General features: G+C 42.8%; 1 protein-coding gene and 1 non-coding gene across 2 annotated transcripts; both read left to right on the top strand.

The window, feature by feature from the left end:
• Nucleotides 1-6,901: 6,901 nt before the first annotated feature.
• Nucleotides 6,902-7,056, top strand: LOC143431663 (5.8S ribosomal RNA). Its single transcript, XR_013102731.1, has one exon. It is a non-coding gene; the product is annotated as a 5.8S ribosomal RNA (ribosomal RNA).
• Nucleotides 7,057-21,387: 14,331 nt separating this feature from the next.
• Nucleotides 21,388-23,755, top strand: LOC143431631 (uncharacterized). The gene is made up of 5 exons (XM_076908528.1): nt 21,388-21,489; nt 21,554-22,044; nt 22,135-22,336; nt 22,381-22,960; nt 23,079-23,755. Exons 1-5 carry the CDS (start codon nt 21,388-21,390, stop codon nt 23,753-23,755), a joined length of 2,052 nt encoding a protein of 683 aa, XP_076764643.1.
• The last annotated feature ends 2,384 nt before the right edge of the window (nt 23,756-26,139 follow it).

Raw genomic sequence — 26,139 nt, 5'->3', positions numbered from 1 at the left:
CATTTGCCAGATCAACTGTAGCTGGCTATCGGGAGTGCCAAAGTTGACGCTTAGGACGGACTCTTCCGTTCCCTTGATTGGGATTCGTGGTGGGCACTTTGCCCCATCTGGGTACACGTCGGTCACTCTTCCGGGACAGGTGGACCAGTGTGACAAGCTGATAATGTATCGTTGCTTCGCGTCTCTATCTAGACAGGATTAAGTATCTTGGTCTCCACCTGGATCGCACTTGGAGTTTTGAGTGCCACTCCTCGCTCCTGGTTCCCCGGATGGGGAGGACGGCAGCTAGTCTTGGCCGTCTGCTATCCAATCTGGGGGATCCAGTTGAGAGGATCCGCAGTCTCTATGTGGGCTTCGTGCGAAGTATGACCTTGTACGGGACTCCCGTTTGGGCGGATGACCTGATGGTCAGTCGGCGCAGCAATCAGTTGCTGCGCAGTGCTTGGCGACGGCTGGTCATGAGGGTCATCCAGGGATACCGCACGGTCGCCTCAGGGGCCACGACTCGGCATTTGTCGGGTCGTGGTATCGGGTCTGATGCACCCGGGGCACCCAGTCACTCCGGGCCAAGCCTGGCCCGAGGCGTCAACGACGCCCGTGCGGGGTGAACCATTTGGTCGTGCCCCACGTCTTTGCACGGGCGTCGTCCGGGGGGCGCGGTCGGTACGATTGGGAGATCGTACCGATCATTGCACGCGTTCCCCGGGGCAGGAGCGGTGGCTGCGTGACCCAGCCATCGCTCATTACCTCGGACGGGGCAGTGTGTCTCGTCGACCACACTCCCCTCCGGGAAGGGGGTCCTCCCAGTCACCATGGAGGACCCCGGCGCGGGAGGGGACCGTACGTGTTCATCCAGAGTTCCCGGCCCCCTCCCAGTAGCGCCGAGGAAGGTCACCGTGGGGTTTTAGCCGGTAAGAGTCCGGCATACCCCCGGAGTTCCCCAGCTCCGGGGATCCATGAGGATTTCCCCACGTTAAAAAAAAAAGGGTGTTAAGATATAGTCCTATTTGCCTAATCAATGAGATAAGCAAAGTGTTCGAAAGAATCCCTGGCCAATACAATTAATTCGTACATTGAAAATATGGAGTTTATAGATGAACATCAATATGGCCTTAGGCCTGGTAGATCCGTAATCGACACAGTTTTGGATCTTAAAAACAACGAGAAGACCGGCAATACGGCTGAAGAATATACAGTTGCGGTATCTATAGATATTAAAAATGTGTTTAATCCTGTAAAATGTACATCGATGGTGAAGACGCTAGTAACTATGGAAATCCCATGGTATTGTGGCACCCGTCGCCACTTGACAACGACGAACCCCGATCGAGACCGTTGTCATTTCCAACCTCGAAAATTCTCGGTCGGGGTACTTAGCCCTACGCGCGACACTTAGGGCGCGACGGACAGCATAAACAAGCGGCACAGAGCTGGCCATGGGAGTTTCCTATAATTATCAAAGAGACGCGATGAAAATCACTTAGGCCAAAAAAACCCCTACTACGCAGGCCGAAAAGAACCCTACAGGGTAGAAATGCAATCAGAAAGCGACACAGTCGACGACGACGGCGCGAACCGAGAGCATGAGCTCAAAAACGAACTGAATAAAGAAAAGCGAGCAGCAAACTCAGTGTGGTGATTAGTTAACCACATCCCAACTATTCCACAGTATGTTCCTACCTTAATAATAGAAGTGACTATTTAGCGACGAATAACAATAATACGAGAAGCAAGGAAATAGTATTTACGAAATAGATTCCGCAGAGCTCGGTCTTTGGTCCTCTACTGTGGAATATCACTTTTAATTCTGTAATAAATAACTTAAAAGATCCTGACGGGGTCAGTAAAATCATTTACTACGTGGACGACACTGTCATTTTGGTAAGGGACAAAAAGGTTAATTAACGCAATTAAAAAATGTGGTAAAATTGTCAAAAATTTCATGGAATATGTTGGCCAGCTAGGTTTAGACATAGCCGAAACAAAAATTGAGTTCATGATGTTCCGCAGTAAAAACGAAAGATATAGAAATTATAAGTTAAAGGTAACAGGTTATGACATTGTGAATAGAATCTCTGTTCGATATTTAGGAATTATTATCGATGGTAAATTAAGCTATGCCACACATATACATGTGTCAACTGCCAAAGCAGCGAGAATCATGAATATGTTGTCAAAAATTATGCCCAGCTTGCATGATCCCTTACAATCTAAAAGGAAGGTTTTGGCAAACCGTGGGAATTTCAATAGCCCTTTATGGTGTGCCTGTCTGGAGTGAGATAGCTGGTAAAGTTTTAAATAAGTTATGTCTAAAAAAAGTCAGGCATCTATGCGTACTAAGAGTGTATGATGCATACAAAACAGCACCTACGGCTGGTCTCGGAATATTGGCAGCTATTCCCACACAGGATTTTCTTGTGATTTCATCAACAAAAATATTTATGGACATAAGAGAGTCCTATAAATATATGGATAACGCGGATGGACTCGCAAGGCAGGAAATTAGACGGATTAAAAGGATGAGGAATTAGCAGATGCTAGAGGAATGGCAGGGGAGATGGATGTCTGAGACCGGTGAATCAGCCGTTTGGGTCTAGAATATTACTCCAGATATTAAGAAATGAGCAGAGAGGAGGTATGGGGCAATAAACTACTACCTCACTCAGTTTTTTACTGGCCACGGTATCTTTAATTACTACCTAAAGTGTCTTAAAAGAAGAACCAGTGATAGCTGTGCGTATTGTGATTCTGGAGCCGTAGACAATGTAAGGCATTATATTTTCGAGTGTGAAGGTTTCATTAACTTGAGATCGGCAATTAAAGCATGTTCTACTGAGGTGACTAGCGACAACAAGCCCAAAGTTTTAGTAGAAGCCATGCTTAAAAATAACGATGTTTGGATAGAAATTGAAAAGACTATTAGGGACTTATTAAGCCTAAAAGAAAAAAAGGATTAATTACTTGTTTTTTAATTTAATCTTGTGATGTGGTGACGTCACAAAGCCTCGACCTCCCTTAGCTCGCCGATCAACACCTACGTGCGGATAGCGATAACGATAGTTGCGGTAGCGATAGTCTGCGAATGGCGTAAAGTAAATCCTTTTAGAGCTCTTTCCCCCTTTCCAGTCCCTGTATCACGCAATCAGTAAGAACGAAAGGAGTCGCTGCCGAAGAAGACGTCCAACGGACCATACGACAACAGGTTCCTGGGAGCGGCTATGCGTTAAGGTAGCGTGAAAGGCTCGACGTGGAGGAGCATGGAGAAAATCGGCTGAGGAGACGTACCGAATGGATGATAACTCAAAGAGGCTCTGCAATAATGTTGACCGCAGCCTGTCCTCCACGACGACAACAAATGTACTTCATAGGGACGAGAGGACTATCAAATTTCTCGTAGCCCCTAAAGAAGAGTGACCAATCCAGCGGCCCTGCGGGTGAGCCGTGAGCGTGGTGTGAAAAGCACGCCGCAATTAAAAAGATCAAGAGGACCCCAGAGACATCCGAGGGGGTGAGAAGAAGTGATCGGTGAACTCCACCGATCGATGCCCCGAACAATACCGAAACGCACAGCCCCACCCCACCAAGGAGCCCCGAGGAAGATCTAGGAAGCCAAAGGACCGAACACAAAACAATTAGCGAGCGACAACGTGAGCCACAAGTACCATAGCAGGACCAAGCGAGCGAAATGTATAAGACAGAGTGAGCGAGCGAGCGAGAGAGAGAGAGAGAGGGGGGGGAGAGGGAGGGAGAGAGAGAGAGAGAGAGAGAGAGAGAGAGAGAGAGAGAAGAGAGAGGGACGGGGACATCAGACTCAGGAAAAGTGGAGAAGAGAGCGTTAGTTCTTATACGCAAAAGTGTCCCACTTCCTAGTGTATTTTCTTTTTTTTTTGCTTTGTACTGCGTTTTGTATCGCTAAACGTGTGGTGATCAACAGTCGCTTGCGGCAGTATTGCAAAGTTCCCTTGGTCCTTTTACCGCTCAAGTTTGCATTACGTTATTTTATTATCGCGGAATTCGTAGGATTGTATAATTTCCGTGGCCTTTTCCTGGCCGAGTCCGCGTTGCGTGGCTTGTAGCGTTATTTCCGATTATCGTGCGATTCTCGTGGTCTCCCTGGCCAGGTTACGTATCGTTTATCTCGCGGTTTTGCGTAATTTCTGTGGCCCTTTTCGGCCAAATCCGCGTTGAGGCAATAGTTAAAGAAGCCGTTACGTCAGTATCCCGTGGCCCGTATTTGTGTTATCTGGCTAATCGTGGATCGAGATAAGGAGCCCTTCGAAGCCTTAGGAGTAGTTCCGTCCCTAATTTCCCCGAACATGGTGTAAAATTTTGAGCTGCATAAAGCTTAAGCTAATATTGGAACTGTAAATATAAATTTTATATTTACAAATTATATATTTGCATATTCTATATTTACAGTTTTTATATTTATAATTTACTTATTTATTTATTTATTTGATAAAATTTTGCGTGATACGGATAATGTGTGTGGTTTAGAGATTGTGCGAGATATGCAATGCGTAGGTGTTTTTTTGTTTGTGTGTGCTGAGTGTAGGTTATTTAACCTTAACCTAACACTCCCTAGAAGGCGGCTACCCTGCGTTCCCACGGGGAGGGCTGTACTGACCAGGGGACTGCGGCCAAAACCGGTCCCTAGTCAGGTTGAAAAACGTAGAGGGGCCTAACATAATCTAACCTTAGTCCCCATATCGGCCACCTAACGTTGGGTCATAGAATATAATGCCAATAAGCGAATTCCTCGCGCCCAGGCTGAGGAACCCCAACTCAGAGGTGGTTTCGGTCCAAAAGAAGAAGGTTAGGTTAGGTTAATTTTAGGTTAGGTTAGGTTGAGTTTAGATCAATTTAGGTTCAAGTTAGATTATGTTACGTTTAGGGGCAGTGAAGTTTAATTCAAATGAGATCATTTTAGGTTAGGTTAGATTACCCTTTCAGTTTAGTTTCACCCTTAACCCCTTGCCGTACCATTTAGATCAACGAAATCCATATCCAAGCGGTTACGGTCGACACACACTAAACAGGCAGCGCAATGCGTGAGACTATTACAATAAAAGTCGATGTACAGGTATCTGTTATATAGCTATATGCATCTCGACCCGTCAAAGTACGGTAAGGGGTTAACGCTTCAAGTGTGCCTTTCAAGCACTACCGATGTATTTACGAAAAAAAGTAGCCAGTGAAAGAAGTTGGATAATATAGCAATAAGTTGCCCATCGATATTCACAAATATCCATGCACATTATCTTCAGGCGAAAATAGTTTGCTTTAAGCACTCTAATTTTTCTAAATAAACGTACCGGCCCACCTCGACACTTAGTGGAAGAGCACCGCTGAAGGAATCAGCGTGTTTTTCCTGACCGGATGGCCCGGATAACCCGTTGAACCTCCTTCGTGCTAAGTATTGGGGCTTGCAATTATTTCCCATGAATGAGGAATTCCCAGTAAGTGTAAATCATAAGTTTGCGTTGATTACGTCCCTGCCCTTTATGCACACCGTCGTTACTACTGATTGAGTTATTTAGTGCGGTCTTCAGACTGGTGCGCGGCCAATGCCTCGGCATTGCCGATGTTATCGGGAAAATGACTAAACTTGATTATTTAGAGGAAATATATAAATAATAGTTGTAACAAGATTTCCGTAGGTGAACCTATGGAAGGATCATTAACGAAAAGACGTAACAAGGAAAGAATGATATTATTATACTGATGAGAAGGAGGAGGATCGTTATAAAAGAAAAAGTCGATTATCGACTAAATCGTAGCAAATACTAAAAACCCTTGCTTCGATCGTATAGTGCCCGGAGAACGTCGGATTACGTGTGGGGGCGTTAAGCCCCCCGTTCCACATCTCCTTGTTGGCATGGCAGCTAATCGAAGCGAGGAAGTCGAGCTTTTTCGAGAGCTCGAGCCAGTTGTCCTCTGGGACAAGCCGCCCAATTCTCTCTCGATTTCGGGACGAGGAGCTGCATACATACAAAAATAAAAATTACAACACTTAAAAACGACACAAATTTACTGCCACTCAAACGATATACACATATAACAAAAACATGGCCATTGCATCCAATGTATATACTTAATGGCATGAAAACATTACATCCACTGCTGGAAGTATGTAACTCCGTTTCGTGTCAGAGAGATTGAGACGCTCTATCTTCTGGAGCCTGTGCGTATCCCAGAACTATTCATTTTTCGAATAAAAATTGTACGAGTCCGCATGAATGAAACAAACGAAAAGCGTATGCAATAACCTTCCTTCAGTTGACCGTTTAGTTTAGAGCGGAATATTCGTCGCAACAGCCTCGTTGTCGAGAGTTTGAGAAAAACCCGTCGCTGCGAGATCAAATAATTTTATACTGGCTTCGTGGTGCTGGGGAAAAATTATAGATCGTTCGAGACTGTGCACGACGAGTCACATTGATAATTACGTTCACCCGGATGAGAGCATCTTATCGATTTCGAAAACAATACGCCGCTGGATGTTTGGTTTTTTTTCTCAGTTCGACGTATACGTTTGTTTCAGAAAGTTTATGCTCGCTTCGAGTTGTCGGGAGGAAAAAGACCGCTTGGAGGCTGCCGGTACGTAGAAGAGTCCAAACGAATTTTTGAAAGATTTTTTTTCATACCTGGACGCGTGTACCTGGTAACTTTGAGAGATCTTACGCTCCAACCCCCGACGTATGTTTCATTCATACGACCGATATATCGTGTCGCTTAAAACACCATTGAACGGTAAAAGCCTCCACGGTGCGGCAACGCCCGCGTCTCTTTCACCGGAGACGTTTGGGTATTGACTTGTTCGAATTTAGTATCAAGAGACTTAAAGATCAATAAAATATACATATACGATTATACATATAAAAATAAAATATACATATACGATTACCCTGAATGGTGGATCACTTGGCTCGTGAGTCGATGAAGAACGCAGTTAATTGCGCGTCAACTTGTGAACTGCAGGATACATGAACATTGACATTTCGAATGCACATTGCAGTTCACGGATACAATTCCTGGACTACGCCTAGCTGAAGGTGGTTCACGTAACTAAAATACTGCTTGCTTTGCGTTTCGATGAATCTTTCCTCTGGTGCTTGAATCTCCCCGTCGTCCTTCATTCTTGAATTAAATTACGAACGTGTCTGAGTTCGGGCGGCATCGAAAGGGAAGAAAGGAGCGATATATGACGTACGAGCGATCGTTGGACGTTCGTCCGAGTTGTCTGTGACCGTGCCGAGGCAATCTGCGATTGGCAACGTGTGTGCACGTGCGGCGCGCGTAAACATATTCACGAAACTCGACGGTGTGTCTGTCACGGACTCGCGCGAGTTCTTCATGGTGTCGCAAGTCGACCGTTTAACGGACGACCGCCCACGGAAACTGCTTCGTGTTTCGATCGTCGATTTTTCTCCGCGTTCCGAATTCGCACACGCGTCACACGCATCGTCTTCGCCTGTCTTTAGCTGACGATACGAACATGCCGCGCGCTCGACGTCATTTAAAATGAAATTTTTTTTAGCCGCAAGACCTAGAGAGAATCTCGATCGAGAGAAGAAATATACAAGTTACCATGTTCCGCAAAGGAAAAAATCAAACTCGAAGTTACCGTACGTCGCTGTGCTCTGTCTGTCAGCCCGCGTCGATTAGAACAATACATTTGGTCAATGGTGGTCGACGATGGTGTCGTAACGTTTGTGGTCTGTGACGCGTGTCCGCGTTTAGCAGATCTGCCGAAACGACACTCGAATAGGTAACACACGCGGTAAAGGAGAGTTAGATACGGGAGTAGATATGGGAAGATTGGCTTCCTTTTGGCGAGGCTCGAGTTTTTCTTCGACGAGGTGCCACCTCGGTGCCGCAAGGTATTACGTAAGGCCTTAGAAGGCCTTCCGCTACAAACAACTAGCACGGTTTTATGGTATGCGCAGCAATCAAGCCATCTTTGAGGAACCGTTTTAAGCTTTTAATATTTTCCGGGTATACGATAATTAACTTTTTTCAACGGCCTCGATGGCACATGCGAAAGCCATGAACCGGGAATTCCCGAAGGGTTCACTGCCCGTGTCCAAGCTACCCTTGGTCACCCGGCGCAGGTATCAGGCCCCGCGAAAATCTCGCTACATGACCAAATATGGTAAGGATAACGTCAGCTCCCACCAGAAACACCACCACTCTTCTCTAAGAAGGCGGTGGCTTAAGAATAGGAAAATGTTAGCGATTGCCATTTAGTAAAAACGGAGAAGAATCAATCGAAAGGCGCGAGAAACATATCGTGCGGACGAGGTAGAGAGACGGTTGACAGGACATCAGTCTCCTTCGAGAATCCCTTGGCATAACATTAAATTAAATGGTCTAAAAACGACTTCTTAATTTTGCGCCCTGTCTCGAACATCTTGAACACGCGAAGATAAACTCCAACTCTTAGGAACCCTTCAGTTTGGTAAAGTGGGTCCTGACACTCACTATTTATGTGCAGCCTATCCCTGTTTGGCTGTTTACACAACAAGAATCCAAGCCGACATTGACTATACCAGTATAGTAAATCTGAACCCGAATTGGAATCTACCAGATGACATCCGTCCAACCGAGGATGATGCATGTAATCCAACAACAAATTTACTTGGATACCAGAAAGCACAAAAGTTAACGCCACTTTAATTGCACTGGCTTTATGAAAGCGGGATCAATGAGAATGGAGAATATGATTTTTCTCAGCCTACGATACGATATTTAGCAGAATTACTTTCTGCTGTTCAGACTGAAATGACCGATACAAAGACTAAAGTAGTCCCAGTTAATTCAGAGGACGTTGGGTCACTTGCTCAAACTGTCACGACTAAAGTGCCTCCAGGAGCAGTACATCCTACAGCAGAGATAAAGATTAATATGACTGCAAAGGGCACGGAGCGGTGATGGTACACACCGCTGGGGAGGGGCGACTCCTCCTTTCAAGTTGGTGAGCGGTCGGCTTGGTTACCGGCAAGACATGAAGTTGTGTTCTGGTGAGTAGTGGTGATTTTCTAGGGTACACTGTGCCCAATAAGATATCTTTCGTCTACAGATGGCACGCCGCTGACAATTGGATCTCGAGTGTTACAAAGTCTGGGTACTTATATATCTAAGCGAGACCTCGAGCACTATATGATCGAAGGTCGCTAACGCTCGGCGTAAACCGATAACAGTATTTTCACATTTTTCTAAAAATGTTTATTTTATAAAAAGTGATACCGAAAGTCAACTGCTTGAAAAATGCTTATCATTTGGTATATTTCATTCATTCTTTTACCGCGTCAAAAATTTTAGGAAAAATGTTTGCCTCAGTTTTGTTTGGTATAATAACAATCTTGATTTCCAGTGATATACTTTCGGGTACTAAATGATTATATATTTAAAAAAGCATTTATTTTGTTCGAAAGTTGCATCCACAGCATGCACGTCGAAGTATATTTTATGTCATAACTCTGAAATGAAAGGTTTCCCCAAGATAAGATTTATACCACTTAAAGACCATAAAATGAGCTTATTATACTGAGTTTTTTGTTAAAATTTGAGGATACTTTTTTTGAGTATTGCAATTTTTCCCAACCGCTGAAACTAGAGATATGCGTAAAAACTAACTTAAAAATTTTATAAAGTAATAAAGTGATACACGATTCGAAAGCGTGAATCTTTTGACATAAAATTCAAGTCGATATCTTTTATCAGTCAAAAGTTATAGTCCCCGAAATATTTCGCCAAATGCATACTTCGACCTCTTCTCCTCCGTTATTTTAAGGTCTGTTAAAAAGTTACGCTGCCAATTGATGACCCACATGTAGATCTACAAATATGTAAAGTTTAAACAAAATTGATTGGGTGTGAAAACATATGGAGGAACATTTTTTTCCAGCTGGCACCGTCTAATAGACACTTTTATCTGCGTTTCGATAAGCAACTGTTCTCGTTTAGGTACGCACGAACACGTTACAAGGAGCATACATTTTTTATGAGGTAGGAATTGGACGTGCCCTTGAGAGCCTAAAAAGAATAGAAGTAACCTGTATAAGCGAACCTCACGACCGTGCAGACGTTACAACGTTATTGCTAAAATCTATAATTATAAACAATAGCTAATAACATTCGATTAACAATAACAGAAAGGGACAAATAGTGAACTATAGAGAACACAAAAAACCAAATAGGGGACGACTTCCCGTCAATGAGAGTTAACCCCGAAAACCAAATATTATGTAAGCTACGCATAATGAACACACCGGTGGCCACCACGGAACAAAAATAACAATAGCCGATTAAACAACAAGAAAGTAACACAACGGATTAGACAAATTATAAACAACAAAAACCAAAAAAGAGGTTGTGGCGAACGCGTTGCGTACAGCGCGTGCGCGGCGGCGTTGCCGGTTCTTTTCGGAGAAAGAACTCTCTAGAAGGTTCCGGCAGCCGTTCCGCGGTCGCACATGACTGGGACTGTTAACCACTTCCTTTCGGAGCTTGGTAGAGAGAACACGTGCTTTGTCGATCCATTGCGTATGTACTTAACGATTGTAGTCGTTCGATCGGTACGAGTAGTCTACGTGGACACTCGTCTCCGCGGTACATTGTATCCCAGTTTGAATAAAGTGGAACTATTATACCGAGACGTGAATTATTACCCTCTCGCGTCTACAAGGTTAAGTCTGGCACCAACATTACACTGGCACGTAACATTACACAGAAATAAAAAAATTAAAAATTAAAAAAAAACACCGTTGCAAATATGAAACAAGTAAAAGGAAAAAACTCCCCAAAAGACTTGTTATTAGGAAAAACCAAAAAATTAACCGCTCTAGTAGAAACCTACTTAGAGAACTAAAAGAAGAAATGAAGAAGAAAAGGGACGAATACCCCCAAACAGTACAAACAACACCAAAAAGAAGTCAACAATCAGAAATTCAGATCATGAAGTACGCTATCGAGGACAGCGATAACATAGGCAGCAGCGACGATAAATGGAAAAAGATAACAATAAAAATGAAGCCGACAGCATTCCTCATCGATAGAAACACAAGAAAAACAATTACCAGGATCCAGCGGAATAGCGAAGAAAGCACTAAACGTCAAGATTCAAGAAACCCTGCAAAACGATGACAAACTAGGTATAAAACACAGAAAAATAACTAACACTGCACAAAACACAGATAATAGACAAAAACCTGTCACACTAAACCCCCACTAAACCCCCACCAATCGTACCACATACCACAGTAATAAGATCAACAATAATTAATGTACTATCTTCAAAAATCAAAGACTTTCACATCAAACACATATCGGTCAACAAAAGAATCTTACAAACAAATGCATTACCAGAATACGAAATTGCTTGAGGAACATTTAAATACAATAGTATAGAATATTTTACATACACACTCAAAATGGAAAAAAACACCACATTATTATTAAAAGATCTATAAGGTGACTTCCAAACAACCGAGAAATACTCGATGCGCTAAAAAACAAAAAAATTGAAAATCTCGAATTCCTGTCGGTTAAAAAATTCACAACCAGACGGTCCATAGCAGAAGACGAAAAGCTACAAATATACCTAGTACAAATTTCAGCAAGTAGTAACATATATAATGTAAGAAAAATACATACAATATTGCACACATTCATAAAGTGAGAAAAAATGTCAAAAGAGGACCGCATGCAATGCAAACGTTGCCAACAAATGAACCACCTGGTATTTAATTGTAATTTAAACTACTGCTTCGTAAAATATAACATTCTCTGTAACCCAGGAGAATGTCCCAGAACAAGCACAGTAGGTGAAACAGACTCTTATCGCATCAGTTCTAAAAGCTTTGGACATTCAGGTTCTTATACAGAACGCCTAAAACTTAAAGAATGGAGAGCAAAATGGAGGAATCCAGCAACAAATAACAGCAATAAATATAGAAAAATAAAAAAGCGAGGAATAACAAGTAACTTCATAAAAATGGGATTATTATACAGTTCCATAGCATAAGGGAAAAATACAGTCACAGCATCAGTTGTAGGCAAAGTTTGTCATTAGTTAATTCCCACTCCAACCCCGCATACTCAGCTAAGAGAAATATCTTTCCAAAAAGATAATCATCGATCACAGAATATACTCATAGAGCAGTACTCCCTGGAGTACTCCTCTACCTGGGAGTATATCTAGACTTCCACCTCAATTACAATAGACACGCAGATAACCATATTGCCAAAACATGAAAAGCATTCGCAATCAAGATTCTTTTACTCTAAACACCTTTACTTATTGATACCTCTAATTGAGAATGTATTTGACATCACACAAGCAATGTTTGCAGCGTTTATCGGGCACTGACTGAAGTTCCGAGTCGGTGGGATTCAACGCGGGGCTCGCTGTTCCCCCCTACTTGGACCACTACCTTCCGACGTTGCGCTCGAAGAGGCTGCCTGTCAATCGGCTCGCGTTCTCCTCTCCTGCATACTGGCAAACGAAGATATTTGAATATCTATTATATAATATTTTGTTCAACTTTTATTCCGGCCGGCGGAACAAATAGAACGTGGGGTCTTCGAAGACTTTGTTTATTACACGTTCGTGACAAAAAGGCTATTTTTGAGATTAAGACGTTTTAAGTAGACCTTCCCTTTCGCGATCTTCGACACAATGGTCTTGAGAATATTTAATTTTGACGTCCTCAATAGCCATCGCGTGTTGTAAAGGAGAGATTTCTCAAGGGTCGGTCCAACATGTGCACGCAGCGGGACATCGAAACGTATACTTAATGGGACCGGACCGAAATCTTGACTTTTGGGAAATTCCCTAAACGTCACCGAGGGACTTGGAAGGTTCTGCATCCGTGCAGGTATCTTCCCACCCTTTTGAGACGAATGAGCGCCTCGGGCGCACAAGAGGGTGTGGACGATACTTGAAGGAGAACACTGGTTGGTAATTTGCATCGTTTCGGCAAATTCCAACAGTGTCCATCCCCTACACGGTGGAGGGAGCAGCGGACAAACTCTCAAAGAACTAACGAGTCAAACGTCAGTCACACTCGAGCAACGAACGAAACGACAGTCGCTCAACAACCTCTCACAAAAACGGTCGACTTGTGAGAGAAACGTAAACGAACGAAATTTAGTTAGAACAAGCTGTCCAATATTAAGTTGGCGAACAGCGTCGCGAGCAACCGCGTTCGATCTGAGCCTTAAAATCTCGGAAAGGAATCAACGACGCGAAAATTACGCGTGGTAGCAGCGACATGCTGAAATTTTCTCTGTTCAATATATAAAACGAGTAATAAAATTGATAAAACTTATAAAAAATCGTATCGATGTGTTATACTTTTGTAAAGTTCGATAAATAATTATTTTATGTTATAATATATTTATATAGATTTCAAGGACAGAAACGTTATTTATTTATTGTTTACTGTCATGGAAACAATAGAAGTAAATATTAATTCGTTGTACTATAATTGACGATCGATTGAATATCAATTAATTTTCTGATTTTATTTCGCTTACTAATATTCGTTCTACCTTTGTACATTTGAAATGATATTGAAACTTGTTCAATACTTCCATTGAATATAATTTCTCTACAATGAATACGTATTCTGTTAATGACGTATAAAAGAACGTTTATATCAAATAAAATGCAATGTATGACCTCACCCATCTTACATACAATCTACATTCGATTAATATTCAATTGATTATTATTTCTTTCATCATATAACAAAATAGACGGAAAAGAAATATTTACAAATTAAGAATTAGTGGAAAATTATTCTCACTTTCTGTGAAATTTTAAAGTCCACTACGGGACGGAACAACTCTCGAAGCTTCGAAGGGCTCCTTATCTCGACCAACGACTAACTGATAATGCAGATACTGGCCGCGGGATACTGACGTTACGGCTTCTTTAATTATTGCCCCGACGCGGACTTGGCCAGTATGGGCCACGTAAAGCACTCAAAACCCGAGGTAAACGAGATACGAACTGGCTAAAAGGGCCATGAGAATTATACAATAATCGGTAATTACGCAACAAGTAAGATAATGCAACGCGAACTTGGCCAAAAAGGGCCACGGGAATTTCGCAATAATGCCACGAGTGACTGTCGATCACCACACGCGTAGTAATACAAAACGAAATACAGTTCAAAAAGGAGAAAAAGAATACAAGAAAAAAAAGGAAATGGGACGCTTTAGCGAATTTGGACTCACTCTATATGATTCTCGCTTCCGGGATTTCGTCCTTCCGAAACGATCTGGTCCTCTCTCTCTCTCTTTGGCTCTTTCACATTCTATATTGCTCTCTGAAAAATACCCTTAATTAATCGCTTGCACGGTCGCTTGCTAATTGATTTGCGTGCGGTCTTCGGCTTTCTGGGATCCTTCTTGGGATTCCTTGGTGGAGTGGGTTGTGCGTTTCGGTATTATTCGGGGCATCGATTGGTGGATTTCGGTGAACACTTCTTCTCGCCCCTCGGACATCTTTGGGGGTCCTCTTGACCCCTTTAATTGCGGCGTGCTTTTCGCGCCGCGCTCCATGGCTTACCCGCAGGACCGCTGGACTGGTCACTCTTCTTTAGGGGCTAGGAGGGAGTTGGCATTCCTTTCGCCACTATGGAGTACATTCACTGTTGTCGTGGACAGCAGGCTGCGGTCAGGGTTATTGCAGGGCCTCTCCAGGTCATTATTCGTTCGGGGTGTCTCCTCAGCCGGTTGTTCTACATGCTCCTCCACCGCCGAGTCTTTCACACTACCTTAACGCACAGCCGTTATCTTGCCTGTTGGGTGGACGTCTTCTTCGGCAGCGAATATTTGTTCCTATCGCTTGCGTAATAAGGGGACTTGGAAGGGGACTCTATAGGGCTTACAATTCGCAATTTGCAGACTATCGCTACCGCAGCTATCGTTAACGCTCCCCGCGCGCGGGTGGTTTTCGGCGAGCTGAGGGGGTCGAAGCCTTGTGACGTTACCACGTCACACAATACATTAATTAATGCAACTGAAATTTGAAAGCTAAAACTCTGTGGTGATGTTATCGTTCCATAGCCTGAACCCTATTGTTCCATAGGTTCCAGAATCTGGGTGTCCAGGAAGTGTCATCCCCACCTCCTCGTGGTGGAACCTGGGCGTCGGGCTTGCCCGGTGACTAACAGGGCTTTGGTCTTACCGAATAGAACTGGGACTGGCCAATTTGGTGCATCTATGAATTTGCCCAAGCTAGTCCAAGACAAATTCATAGAGCGAAATTGAATAAGACTGAGACTAGGCAGTTTGGATCATCAATAAATTTGACCAAGCTGGTCCATTACAAATTCAAAAAGGTTCAGAGTGAGCGTGCACGCGTGTATGTAGTGAGTTCGCCTCCCCGATGTTCCCCGTGGATGCTCCGTCAGTGTTAGGACATCGTCCCTCACGGCGGAGTAACTGAAGGACTCACCCGCAGGAAAGGCGCCGCGGTACATCTGGAATTTCCATCGCCCGTTTCAGCGAGGTGGATGAACTTGGAGGTTGTTGGTAGATTCGTCTTGCGTATACCCGTCTGGGTCAGGAAGCACGCCCGATCACCGTCCTGGTGTAGGGCAGACAATAAATGGTGATGTTATCGTGCATATTGATTTAAAATGTATGAAAAGCAATTAAAGCCATATAATGCATAATTTTTTAGGAAAATTATAAAATAAATTGAGAGAATTTTCTTTGTAATTTCACAATGGGACGATAAATATCGCAATCCCTTTCAATAATTTCAGCACGCCTCCATTTGAAATCTTGAAATCGAACTATCTGAACGCAAAGGTATTCCCATTACTGTCATAACATTTAATATCGCCGATTCTACACATTTCTGAAAGAAAACATCCACCTCAATCAATTTCTCAAACAAAAATTTCAAACCGTACATGTTATATAAAAAATTTCTTGGATTTACGTTGTAATTAAATAGAAAGTACGAGTTGCTTCACCTTATTAATTAACACTATCTCATACTTTAACAAACCCAAGCGATGATAGAGAGGGTCCTGGCAATGAGCCCATTCGCTACGCTGCTATAACTAACTACGGTTAACAAGATCTACTTTCAAATTATTCTCTCATACACAAATACGTACGTACCTGGTTGGTATGCACCGCTAGAACTAATAACATTATTGTATATCATATACTTTCTAATAATAATTTGATACCACGGTTAAAGATTCGTTCACCTCTTTGATATTTTGTTTAGGATTCCAGAACAGCACACTTAGCGTACAATCATTATTACGGGAAGTACGAACTGCTAATCCTTACCAATCCGTTCCATTCATTTATATGTAAGGATAACTAATTTGAAGTACTGGTATTAACGTTGTTAAGAAATTATTTTTTTGTGAATCTTTATCAACATTTGTTAAAATTCAGGGTTTTAGTTAAAAATGACGAAGAGTTTGTATCTGCATCTGCTTATTTATTCGTACAACATTCCACGGACGAGATATGAATTCTCTCTCACGCTTTGATGAGTCGACGCATCCATATTTGTTAAAACGCGGTGTTTTACTAGAAAATCATCACGTCAGTTTATTGGGGAAAATTGGAGTGCCACGAAAATGACAATTAGAAACGATCGAAATTGTTGATAAAAGGATCGAACGATAGTGCTGTCTGATATAGATCATTGCCTGCCACCTTGAACTACTACGCAAGAAAAAAATGATAAAACACGTAATCGTTAACAAACCGGCTTAAATAGCGTAACCAAGGACACAAAGAAATCACAGAACGAATGTATTCCTTCAAAGCACATTAAAAAAAGAATAAGTCAACTTTTCAGTTGGAAAATTATGACGAGTATAATATATCAAGTAGCAATTACATTAGGTACGTAATGTTTATCATATATTTATTACGGAAGCGTAGCCGATGTTATTCATAACGCACATTTCGATTGATTGTTCTCTTTGTTCGATTGCTCCTTGCCTAACGGTTTTAAGAAAAAAAAGCTATGGTGACCTTCGGGCGTAACTGACGTCTTCACCGAATGTACATCACCGTTCTCATATGGTATGGCTCTCACAGTTCGGCCGTTCTGACAATAGACCGTCTTCGGTCTAGGCTATGTAAAAACATATTTTCTAATAAAACTAAGTACTAACGTTCGCATGTACCCATGGCCGCATATTTTTCGGCTCCCATACACCCTGATATCGTTTCTGCGTATTTTGGAATCCGTCTATATCCGATATAACATATCTATAATATTATTTATAAGTTTTTTTGTTACAATATAAGGTCCTTTAAATTGTGGGATTAATTTTTTCGATGCTTCTGCATTACTATACTGCATCCTATAAAATTGCGTAACATCACATAATCTCCATCGCAGTATTCGTGAGGATCTTTATGTTTTTTGTTAAAGTGCCGCATATAATAATTTTGAGATATAGCGATTTTATCGACGACTTTAACCCTTATCATTTATAAATTTCTATTCTTATCACCTTCAAGTTCACATAAATAGCCTCTAATTTCGTCATTAATTTCATCCCGTTGACGTATACCGAATAACATTTTACTTGGCGTTTCACCAGTAGATTTACACACAGTATTATTAATACAATACTCAACATCTGATAATATTTTATACCAATATCTTCCATTATGAGTATCAGTCAATTTACTCAACATAGGTGCTATTGTGGTGCCCGTCGCCACTTGACAATGACGAATCCCGACCGAGACCATTGTTATTTTGCACCTCGAAAAGCCTTGGTCGGGATACTTAGCCCTACACGCGACACTTAGGGCGCGACGGATATTATAAACAAGCGGCGCCGAGCTGGCCATGGGATTTTTCAATAATTATCGAAGAGACATGATGAAAATTATGTAGGCCAAAAAAACCTCTACGACGCAGGCCGAAAAGAATCACCCTACGTGGTGGGAATACAAGCAGAGAAACACACAGTCGACGGCGACGACGTGAACCGAGAGCACGATCTCGAAAGCGAACTTAATAAAGAAAAGCGAACAACAAACTCTATGTGGTGATTAGTTAACCACGTCCCAACTATCCCACACTATTATACAGTTGAATCTTTCTACTTGTCCGTTGGCCTGTAGCGAGCCAGCAGCCACTAATATTATGTTTAATATTACACTCACTTAAGCAATCACTGAGTTCTCGAGACCCACAATCCAATACAATATATTGTGGTCTACTATAATTATTAAAATAATCGGAAAGACACTTTATAGCTTCTGAAGTATATCCACTTGACCTTTCAATCTCGTATCGATTAAAATTTTTGCCGCACTATCATCTAAGTTCTAGGTTGTGCATAATAGTTTAACTGCCCATAATTGCTTAACCAATTATAGAGAAGCTCCCATCGATCATTTGAGGCTATCGAAATCGTTTAATAAATCACCAACGGCTTTTATACTGATTTTTGGTTCCGTTGTGGAAAACGCAGACCAGTTTTAATTCTTTTTCTATCAGCTGTCTTTTTCACGGAGGTTGTGACTCTCACCTGCAGTCGCATTAAAAATATCATCCTCTATGTTTCCGGCTTGTCTTACATCTTCCTGTGTTAACAAGCTGGCACTATCCTTTATCCAGTCTCCACTTGGATCCGCCTCTTGCAATTTGGTGATCAATTCAATCTTTGTTCCGTAAGTGGGCAATATTTTCTTTAACAGTACTTTCTTTAATTGTACTACCTTCAAATCAATAGGATTCACCATCTTGTGGACAACTTAATCTGCACTTTTCACTATTATTACTTTGTTCAAGTACGTAGAACGTTTTCACCACCACTAACTAATAGAAATAACGGAAATAGCCGAAATAACGAAAATAATAAAAAATAACCGAGATATACATACATTGAATACACAGGCGAAAGTTTTCTGCGGGCACAATCCTACTTTTGAAAATTGTAATGTTTAACAGATATATTTATTGCGGAAGCGTAACCGATGTTATTCGCAACGTACATCGCGATTGACTCTTCTCTTTGTTCGATTGCTCCTTACCCAACAGTTAAAAAAAAAAAAACGTATCATGACCTTTGGGCGCAACTGACGTCTTCCCCGAATATACATATAATACCGTTCTCATATGGTATGGCTCTTACAGGTATAAATTTTGCAAAATAAATTAATCTCAGCCAGTGTTAACAGCTGATAACGATGACATCATTAAAACATATGTATTTTCAAACGCTGTCCGATGTTCTATCGTAGGTCGGAAAAGTTTTTTCCCCAATTATGATGAAAGCAGCTAACAACGAAAGTTGGCGCTAGGAGCCCGTGCAAATCCATGCAACAGTAAGTGTAATTCTCGTGTTACAGGTCGCTATGTCCATCGGTCCTCTTTCCGAGCCGGAGTTATTCGGTTCATGGAAAACAAACATTAACGTTGTACTCTTGGAGCTTACCATGGCAATTGGCAATCGTGGTTCTTTCGGATCGTTGTGTCTTTATTGCCCCTGACTGCATAATCACGCAATTGGAGAACGAGCGGAAGAGAATAAAACGATAGCGTTCAACGTTAATCTTCCTGACAACTGTATACCATCGTGCGGTTACCAATTAAATTAGCACATTCTTCATATTGGCTCAGTTCATTTTCCTTTAATAGGGAGAACATTAATTTGCAAATAGGAGATTGAGATTCAGATTAAGAACTAAATGCATTCTGATTGCATTAAGAGGAAGTAAAAGGGAAGAGGAACGTGGTGAACTAATGACAGTGGGGGCGACAGTGTGATCGAAACAATGAGAGTGAAAAACGATTTTGCCGTAGAGTTTCAGTGCTCTCTTAGTTAGTTAGTTGACAAGCCACACAAATGGCTAATCACCCTGTTAAGGGGCGATGCGAAAATGCGACGTGTGAGCGGTCTAGAAGAGTAAGAATAAATGTGAACCAGGGCAAATTCGATTCTGTACTCCGAACACACTTGGTTGTGTTCGCTCGAAGATGTTAACCTTTTTCGTGTTTCGTAATTTTGGTGAAAAAAAGATTTGAACGTCGAACAATCGTATCGATAATGGGTAATGATATTCGCGCAGCGACCGATTGAATGCTATGGAATTACAATTTCGTAACTCTTACCGTTCTTACCAACGTCAAACAACGTGCCCCCAACTAGGGATGTATTACTACTTCAACTTTGATAGGAATTCGGAATTCAGATTTGTTAATTTCGACACGATTTGTTATAATCGTACAAGCTACTGCTGCGAGGAGGCAACGTATTATTCCACCGGTTCTGATTAGTTGCGTGCGATAGATCAGATAGCAGACAAAGGCTACAGTAATTAGCAAACAGCTCATCTTTGCGCAGCGTTTGTGAAAAATATGTTATGAACTGGAATTTCCTATGGAAATTTCTGCAACTTTTTCTATTTCTTTCATGTATTCCCTTTTAGTTGACACTATGTTCATTTACTTTCTGGTTAGTAAGTTCTCCGTTTTCGTTCTTTTCGGTATTTAATAAACCTAATATTAATTCTCCGAAACACAGTAAGTAACCGTATCCTTTAACCGCAATTATGAATGTGCTCATTAATATAATTTTCGGTTATATTTTGTTTTCCACTTTAGGCTGTCATCGATACGTTCAAAAGAAACGTGTACCGTTCAATTTAACTGTTTCCTTCGGTATGGAAGTTGGTATCGCAGATATATCCTGAGTGCCCTAACCCTTGTGACGTGTTGTTTAATTAAGAAGTTGCCGATGCATTGGGCACAAAGGAAATTCGTTTGTCGAAACTGACATCAATCGTTTCCAATGAGACCTTTTTGCTACGAATTCGATTCTTATCCTTCTAAGAAAACTATATTTTATTTTCTAAAGGAAATTTTTTATATTGCTACACTTTATTCGTTTATTATGCTTTAGAAATATATATATATATTTTTTTTAAATTGCTAATTTCTCTTAGAGTTTACGAAAGGATTGAAGATTTCGTAGAATTTTTTATTATACGTTCCTTTCAATTGTAAAACATTACCAAGTTCGATAAAGTGAAAGTAAAATAAATTTAGACAAAGGAATCGTGCGCCCGTCATTGTTACACACACAGAGAGATTGATTAATTTACGAATACGTGTAGGATTACGTGATTAATTACGCGAGGGAAACGTTGGTTACACCATTGACGAACGCCGTGTCCGAAACCTACCACAGCAGTGGTAGAATCGCAGTAGCTTTCACCTGGGACGGAGCGGCCGGCGGAAATGCACTTGGTGCAGGAAGTAGCGCTGATACCTCGCTCCATGAGTGCATCAGTCACTTTAGAGAAGAAATCGTGTCCCTCCGCAAACCCTCCGCAGAGAAGTGAACCGAGGAAGGCCTTCGCGACGTGATGGTGATCGGGAAAGATCACCCCGACATGCGCGATCCGGTTCAGGTTCCTGACGACGTTTTGAATAACGAGGTGACAAGTGTTTCTATCACTGGAAATTCGGTTCGCAGGCCCATCGATGCGCCCCGCCATGTAACTGGCACTCATTGGGAAACGACATGGGCAGTCGTTAATGACGGCGGACGACGCTGGCCCGACGAATCGCCGTTTATTTGTAGTCGATTACGCGACGAAAAAGCAATTTTTGGTCGACACAGGCGCCGACCTTTGTGTAATCTCAAGAGCGATAGCTCGTGGCAACCGGGAGAAGTCGCAGTACATGCTCTACGCGGCGAACAGAACGGAGATCCCTACATACGGGGCGGTTACTATAACCTCGGGCTTAGATCTCGGGCTACGCCGCGCGTGTACCTGGCGTTTTGTGGTAGTCGAGGTGAAGAAACCCATAATCGGTGTGGACTTTTTGTACCATTATGGGTTGCTTGTGGATGTGCGAAATCGTCGTCTGTTGGATCAGACGACGTCAATATCAGTTCCCGGGTGGACTACGATGCAGGCCTCGTCGATCCCGAGCATTAAAACCGTGCATGGCGGTTCGATGTTTCACGAGGTGTTGCAGAAATTCCCAGAAATAACTTGGCCAGAGGGATCACCATCGTAAATGGCACACTCAACGGTGCATTATATCGGCATGACACTGGGGCCGCCAGTGACCAGCAAACGCCACCGACTCGCACTCGATTGAAGGCCGGTTGAAGGCGGCGAAGAAGGAGTTCGATACTATGATACAGCTAGGCATTGTTTGACCGTCGGAGAGCAGTTGGTCTTCTCTCTTGCACATGGTAGCGAAGAAGGGAGAGGACGAATGGAGACCCTGTGGCGATTACAGGGGTCTCAACGCACGAACGCTGGCCGACAGGTACTCGATGCGGCACATCAAGGATTTCGCGTAGGCACACCATGGTAAGACAATATTTTCTACCATCGATTTAGTGCGCACGTATAACCAGATTCTCGTCGCCGCTGAAGACGTACATAACGACACCATTCGGACTGTTCGAGTTTCCGTCCATGTCGTTCGGATTACGCAAAGCTGCACAAACCTTCCAACAATTCATCGACGAGGTGTTACGCAGTTTGGACTTTTGCTACGCGTACATCGATAACATCCTCGTCGCCTCATCGTCTAAAAAGCAGCACCGACAGCACTTAGAAGAGCTGTTTAAGCGATTAAAACAGTACGTCGTGGTGGTTAACCCGTCAAAATACCATCTGGGAAAATCCGAGGTAAAGTTTCTGGGCTATCTCGTTAACGGCAAAGGTTTGCGGCCGTTGGAGGACAAGGTAGAGACAATCGCGAGGTATCCACAGCCTACCACAGCGAAGCAGCTACGGCAATTCCTAGGTATGCTAAACTTTTATAGAAGGTTTATACCTAGGGCCGCACAGGTGCAGGCGCTCCTGAACAACTTGCTACACGATGGCGTCAAGGGTTGGATGCCGGTTAACTCTGGACCTCCGAGGCAGCCGCGGCTTTTGAAAAGTGCAAGCGAGGTCTTGCATAAGCCGCGTTGTTAGCTCATCTAAAGGCGGACGCGCCTCTGTTGCTGAAATGCGACGCTTCTGATTTCACCGTTGGGGGGGGGGGGGGGTCCTCCAACAACGCAAAGGCGACCATTGGGAGTCGCTAGCCTTCTTCTCGAAGAAACTCAGCCCCACCGAGAAGACCTACGGGGCCTATGACCGACAGCTGCTGGCGATTTACCTGGCCATCAAACATTTCCGCCACATAGTGGAGGCGCGAACGTTCACGGTCTTTATCGACCACAAACCCACCACTTTCGCGTTCAAACAGAAGTCAGAGAAGTGTACGCCCCAATTCTGCTCCCTGGACTTTGTAAGCCAGTTCATGACGAACATTCGCCATATCGCCGGAAAGGGTAACATCGTAGCCTACACCCTGTCCAGGATCGAAACGATGGAAAGAGCGCTGGATTATGACGCACTAGCGCAATCGCATAACATCGATAAAGAGCTGCAAGCATACCTGCGCAATTTCACCGGGACCACACTCTGCCTGAAGAAGGTGACGCTAACGGGGACCAACACCAGCGTCTACTTCGACACGTCGACGGACACTATGAGGCCTTATATCATCCGACCATTTCGTCTTCAACGCCATCCACCGCCTAGCGCATCCTGGGATCAACGCGACGGTCAAACTCGTAACCGCACGTTGCGTTTGGTCGTCCATCAAAAAAGACTGCCGATAGTGGGCTCGGAGTTGCCTGGAATGTCAACAGCGCAAGATCACACGACACGTGCAGGCACCTACAGGCAACTTCACATCGCCCACAGGGAGGTTTGAGCACGTACACTTGGACATTGTGGTCTTACCAATATCCGAACGTTTCAGGTATTGCTTCATCTGCATCGACCAGTTCAGCCGTTGGCCTGAGGCGATACCCCTGAGGAACTAGGAGGCAGCCATCGTGGCGCGGGCATTCTACAATGGTTGAATCAGCCGGTTCGGCACGCCCGCGTGGATCACCACGGATCAAGGTAGGCAATTTGAGTCGCATCTGTTAAGCACTGAAGGACAACGGTCTAGCACCCGGCAGCCAACTGCATGGTGGAGCGGTTTCACCGGCAGCTGAAGGCAGCGATCCACTATCACGTCAACGCGACATGGACAGAGGTATTACCTACCATTCTTCTGGACATCCGAGCAGCATGGTAAGAAGACGGTTGCCCGGCGAATTCCTTGCCCCACATCCGGAAACAGCGGACCACCTTCCAGCGGACTTCATGAAAAAGTGAGTGACAAAGAAAGAAGAATCGAAGAAAGACGAAAGAGGATCTACGAATAAGGCAGTATCGAAGGACAACGCAAAGTCACACTGCTGGTACGTGTACGGTACGATACGTGCGATACGTGCTATGCGTGCGGATCGACGGAGCATGCGGTGAAAGAATGTCCGAATAAAGATAGAGGTCCGAAGTGTTTGGGCTACAATGAATTTGAACACATCTCGAAGGTATGCCCGAAAAGAGGTGAAGAAGAACAGCGAAAGTCAATGAATTGTGTTCGAAGTAGGGACGATAAACACGCGGTCGTAACAATCAATAGCATTATATGCTACGCGTTAATAGACACGGGCAGTGACGTAAATTTCATTCGAGAGGATATTTTTACAAAGACTGCAAGTGTGAAGTTATGTGCAACGCGTTGAGTGTTGACGGGTTTCGGGAATTTACAAACAAAACCGGTGAGTTGGTTCGACGCGAATTTAAGTGTAGATGGAACGGAATATAACAAACGAATTAACCTCAAGCGTGCCAACTGGGACAATTTCGAGCAGGCCATAGAGCGGGAAAGAACTAAAATGCACGTCACAAACACTCATACAAAGTCCGATACACAAGCAATAGGCATCACACAAATATTGCAAACAGCATACAATGCAGCCATACCAAATATGAAATGATTTAAAAAGTCCGTACCATGGTGGAACAGTGATATTACAAAACTCAAAACTTTAACGGTAAAAGCAAGATGAAAATTTCAACAAACCTCCAATGAGCCACAACGATCACAAGGGAAGAAAAAGTACTTAACCACTAGAAACAAATATATAGCAGCCATGCGAAAAAGCAAACCTAGACAGTTGGAAGAATTTCGTAACGGAAAAGACAAAGATAAAACAAACCTGAAATCCTACCGCCCAACTTTTTAGATTACTTACTAACATACTAACAAAAATTTTAGAAAAATTGATATCACAAAGGATCACCAACCTTACCAATGAACACCGAAATGTATCGAACAGGCAGTATGGATTTAAGAAAGGGAAATCTATTGAAGATGCAATAGTGGAAATGCACAAAATAACAGACTCAACCGGTCACAAATATGCAACAGGACTTTTCTTTGATATCGAAGGAGCATTGGATAACGTGTAGTGAACAAGCGTCTTAAGCAGTCTCAAGAAACGTAACTGCCACGAAATATATATCAATTGATCAGAAGCTACCTCTCCGAACGCAGCGTAGAAGCTGCGGGATGCCCGCAAGGCTCTACTCTCAGTAAAAAGCAGTTGCAGCTTTCGAAAAATAAGACACAGATGATCCTACTAAAAGATTTTCTGGATATCAAGAGACCTCTAGTTGTTAACATATACCATACATCAATCAAAATGATAGAAAAAGTAAAATATCTGGGAATACATTTCGGCACTAGAGTAAATGTTACACATCATGTAAAACACATCGCCAGTAAATGAAAAACAATATTTAACCTACTCGTGCAAGTGGCGATAGTACATTGGGGTATAAATAGCACAAATATCATGACAATATATAAAAGCGTAGTTCTATCAATCATGACATATGCCGTGGCTAGCTGGGGAGATAAATTAAACGTTTGGCACATGAAACCTATACAAGAAGCTCAAAGACAAGCCCTTCTCCGGGTAACAAAAGCATGTAAAACCGTTTCGACAGACTTCTGGTTTTGGCAGCATTATCCCCCCATAGAACTGCTAATGTTCGAAAGAATTGATCAATACCATTACAAACAAAGCCTGCAAAATTAATTACAGAAAGTCCTTTAAATTACAACCTACATATAAGAAACCATAAAATACTACTAAGAGTGAAGAATCCATAGAGAAATGGCAAACATAATGAGAATAGACGGACAATGACAGAATCACATTCGAATACTTTAAAGATATTAAGACACGACTTAGT

Source organism: Xylocopa sonorina, chromosome 18 (assembly GCF_050948175.1).
Source record: "Xylocopa sonorina isolate GNS202 chromosome 18, iyXylSono1_principal, whole genome shotgun sequence".
NCBI classification, from domain to species: Eukaryota; Metazoa; Arthropoda; class Insecta; order Hymenoptera; family Apidae; genus Xylocopa; species Xylocopa sonorina.
Note: the sequence above shows the minus strand (reverse complement) of the source record. Positions and strands in the feature narration are given on the sequence as shown.

Bases quoted from the DNA above. Each gene is read 5' to 3' on its own strand.
- LOC143431631 (XM_076908528.1), top strand. From the start codon at position 21,388: ATGGTGATCGGGAAAGATCACCCCGACATGCGCGATCCGGTTCAGGTT. The intron at 21,490-21,553 runs GTTCGCAGGCCC...CGACATGGGCAG, and splicing joins TTTCTATCACTGGAAATTCG to TCGTTAATGACGGCGGACGA. The intron at 22,045-22,134 runs GTAAATGGCACA...ACTCGATTGAAG, and splicing joins TGGCCAGAGGGATCACCATC to GCCGGTTGAAGGCGGCGAAG.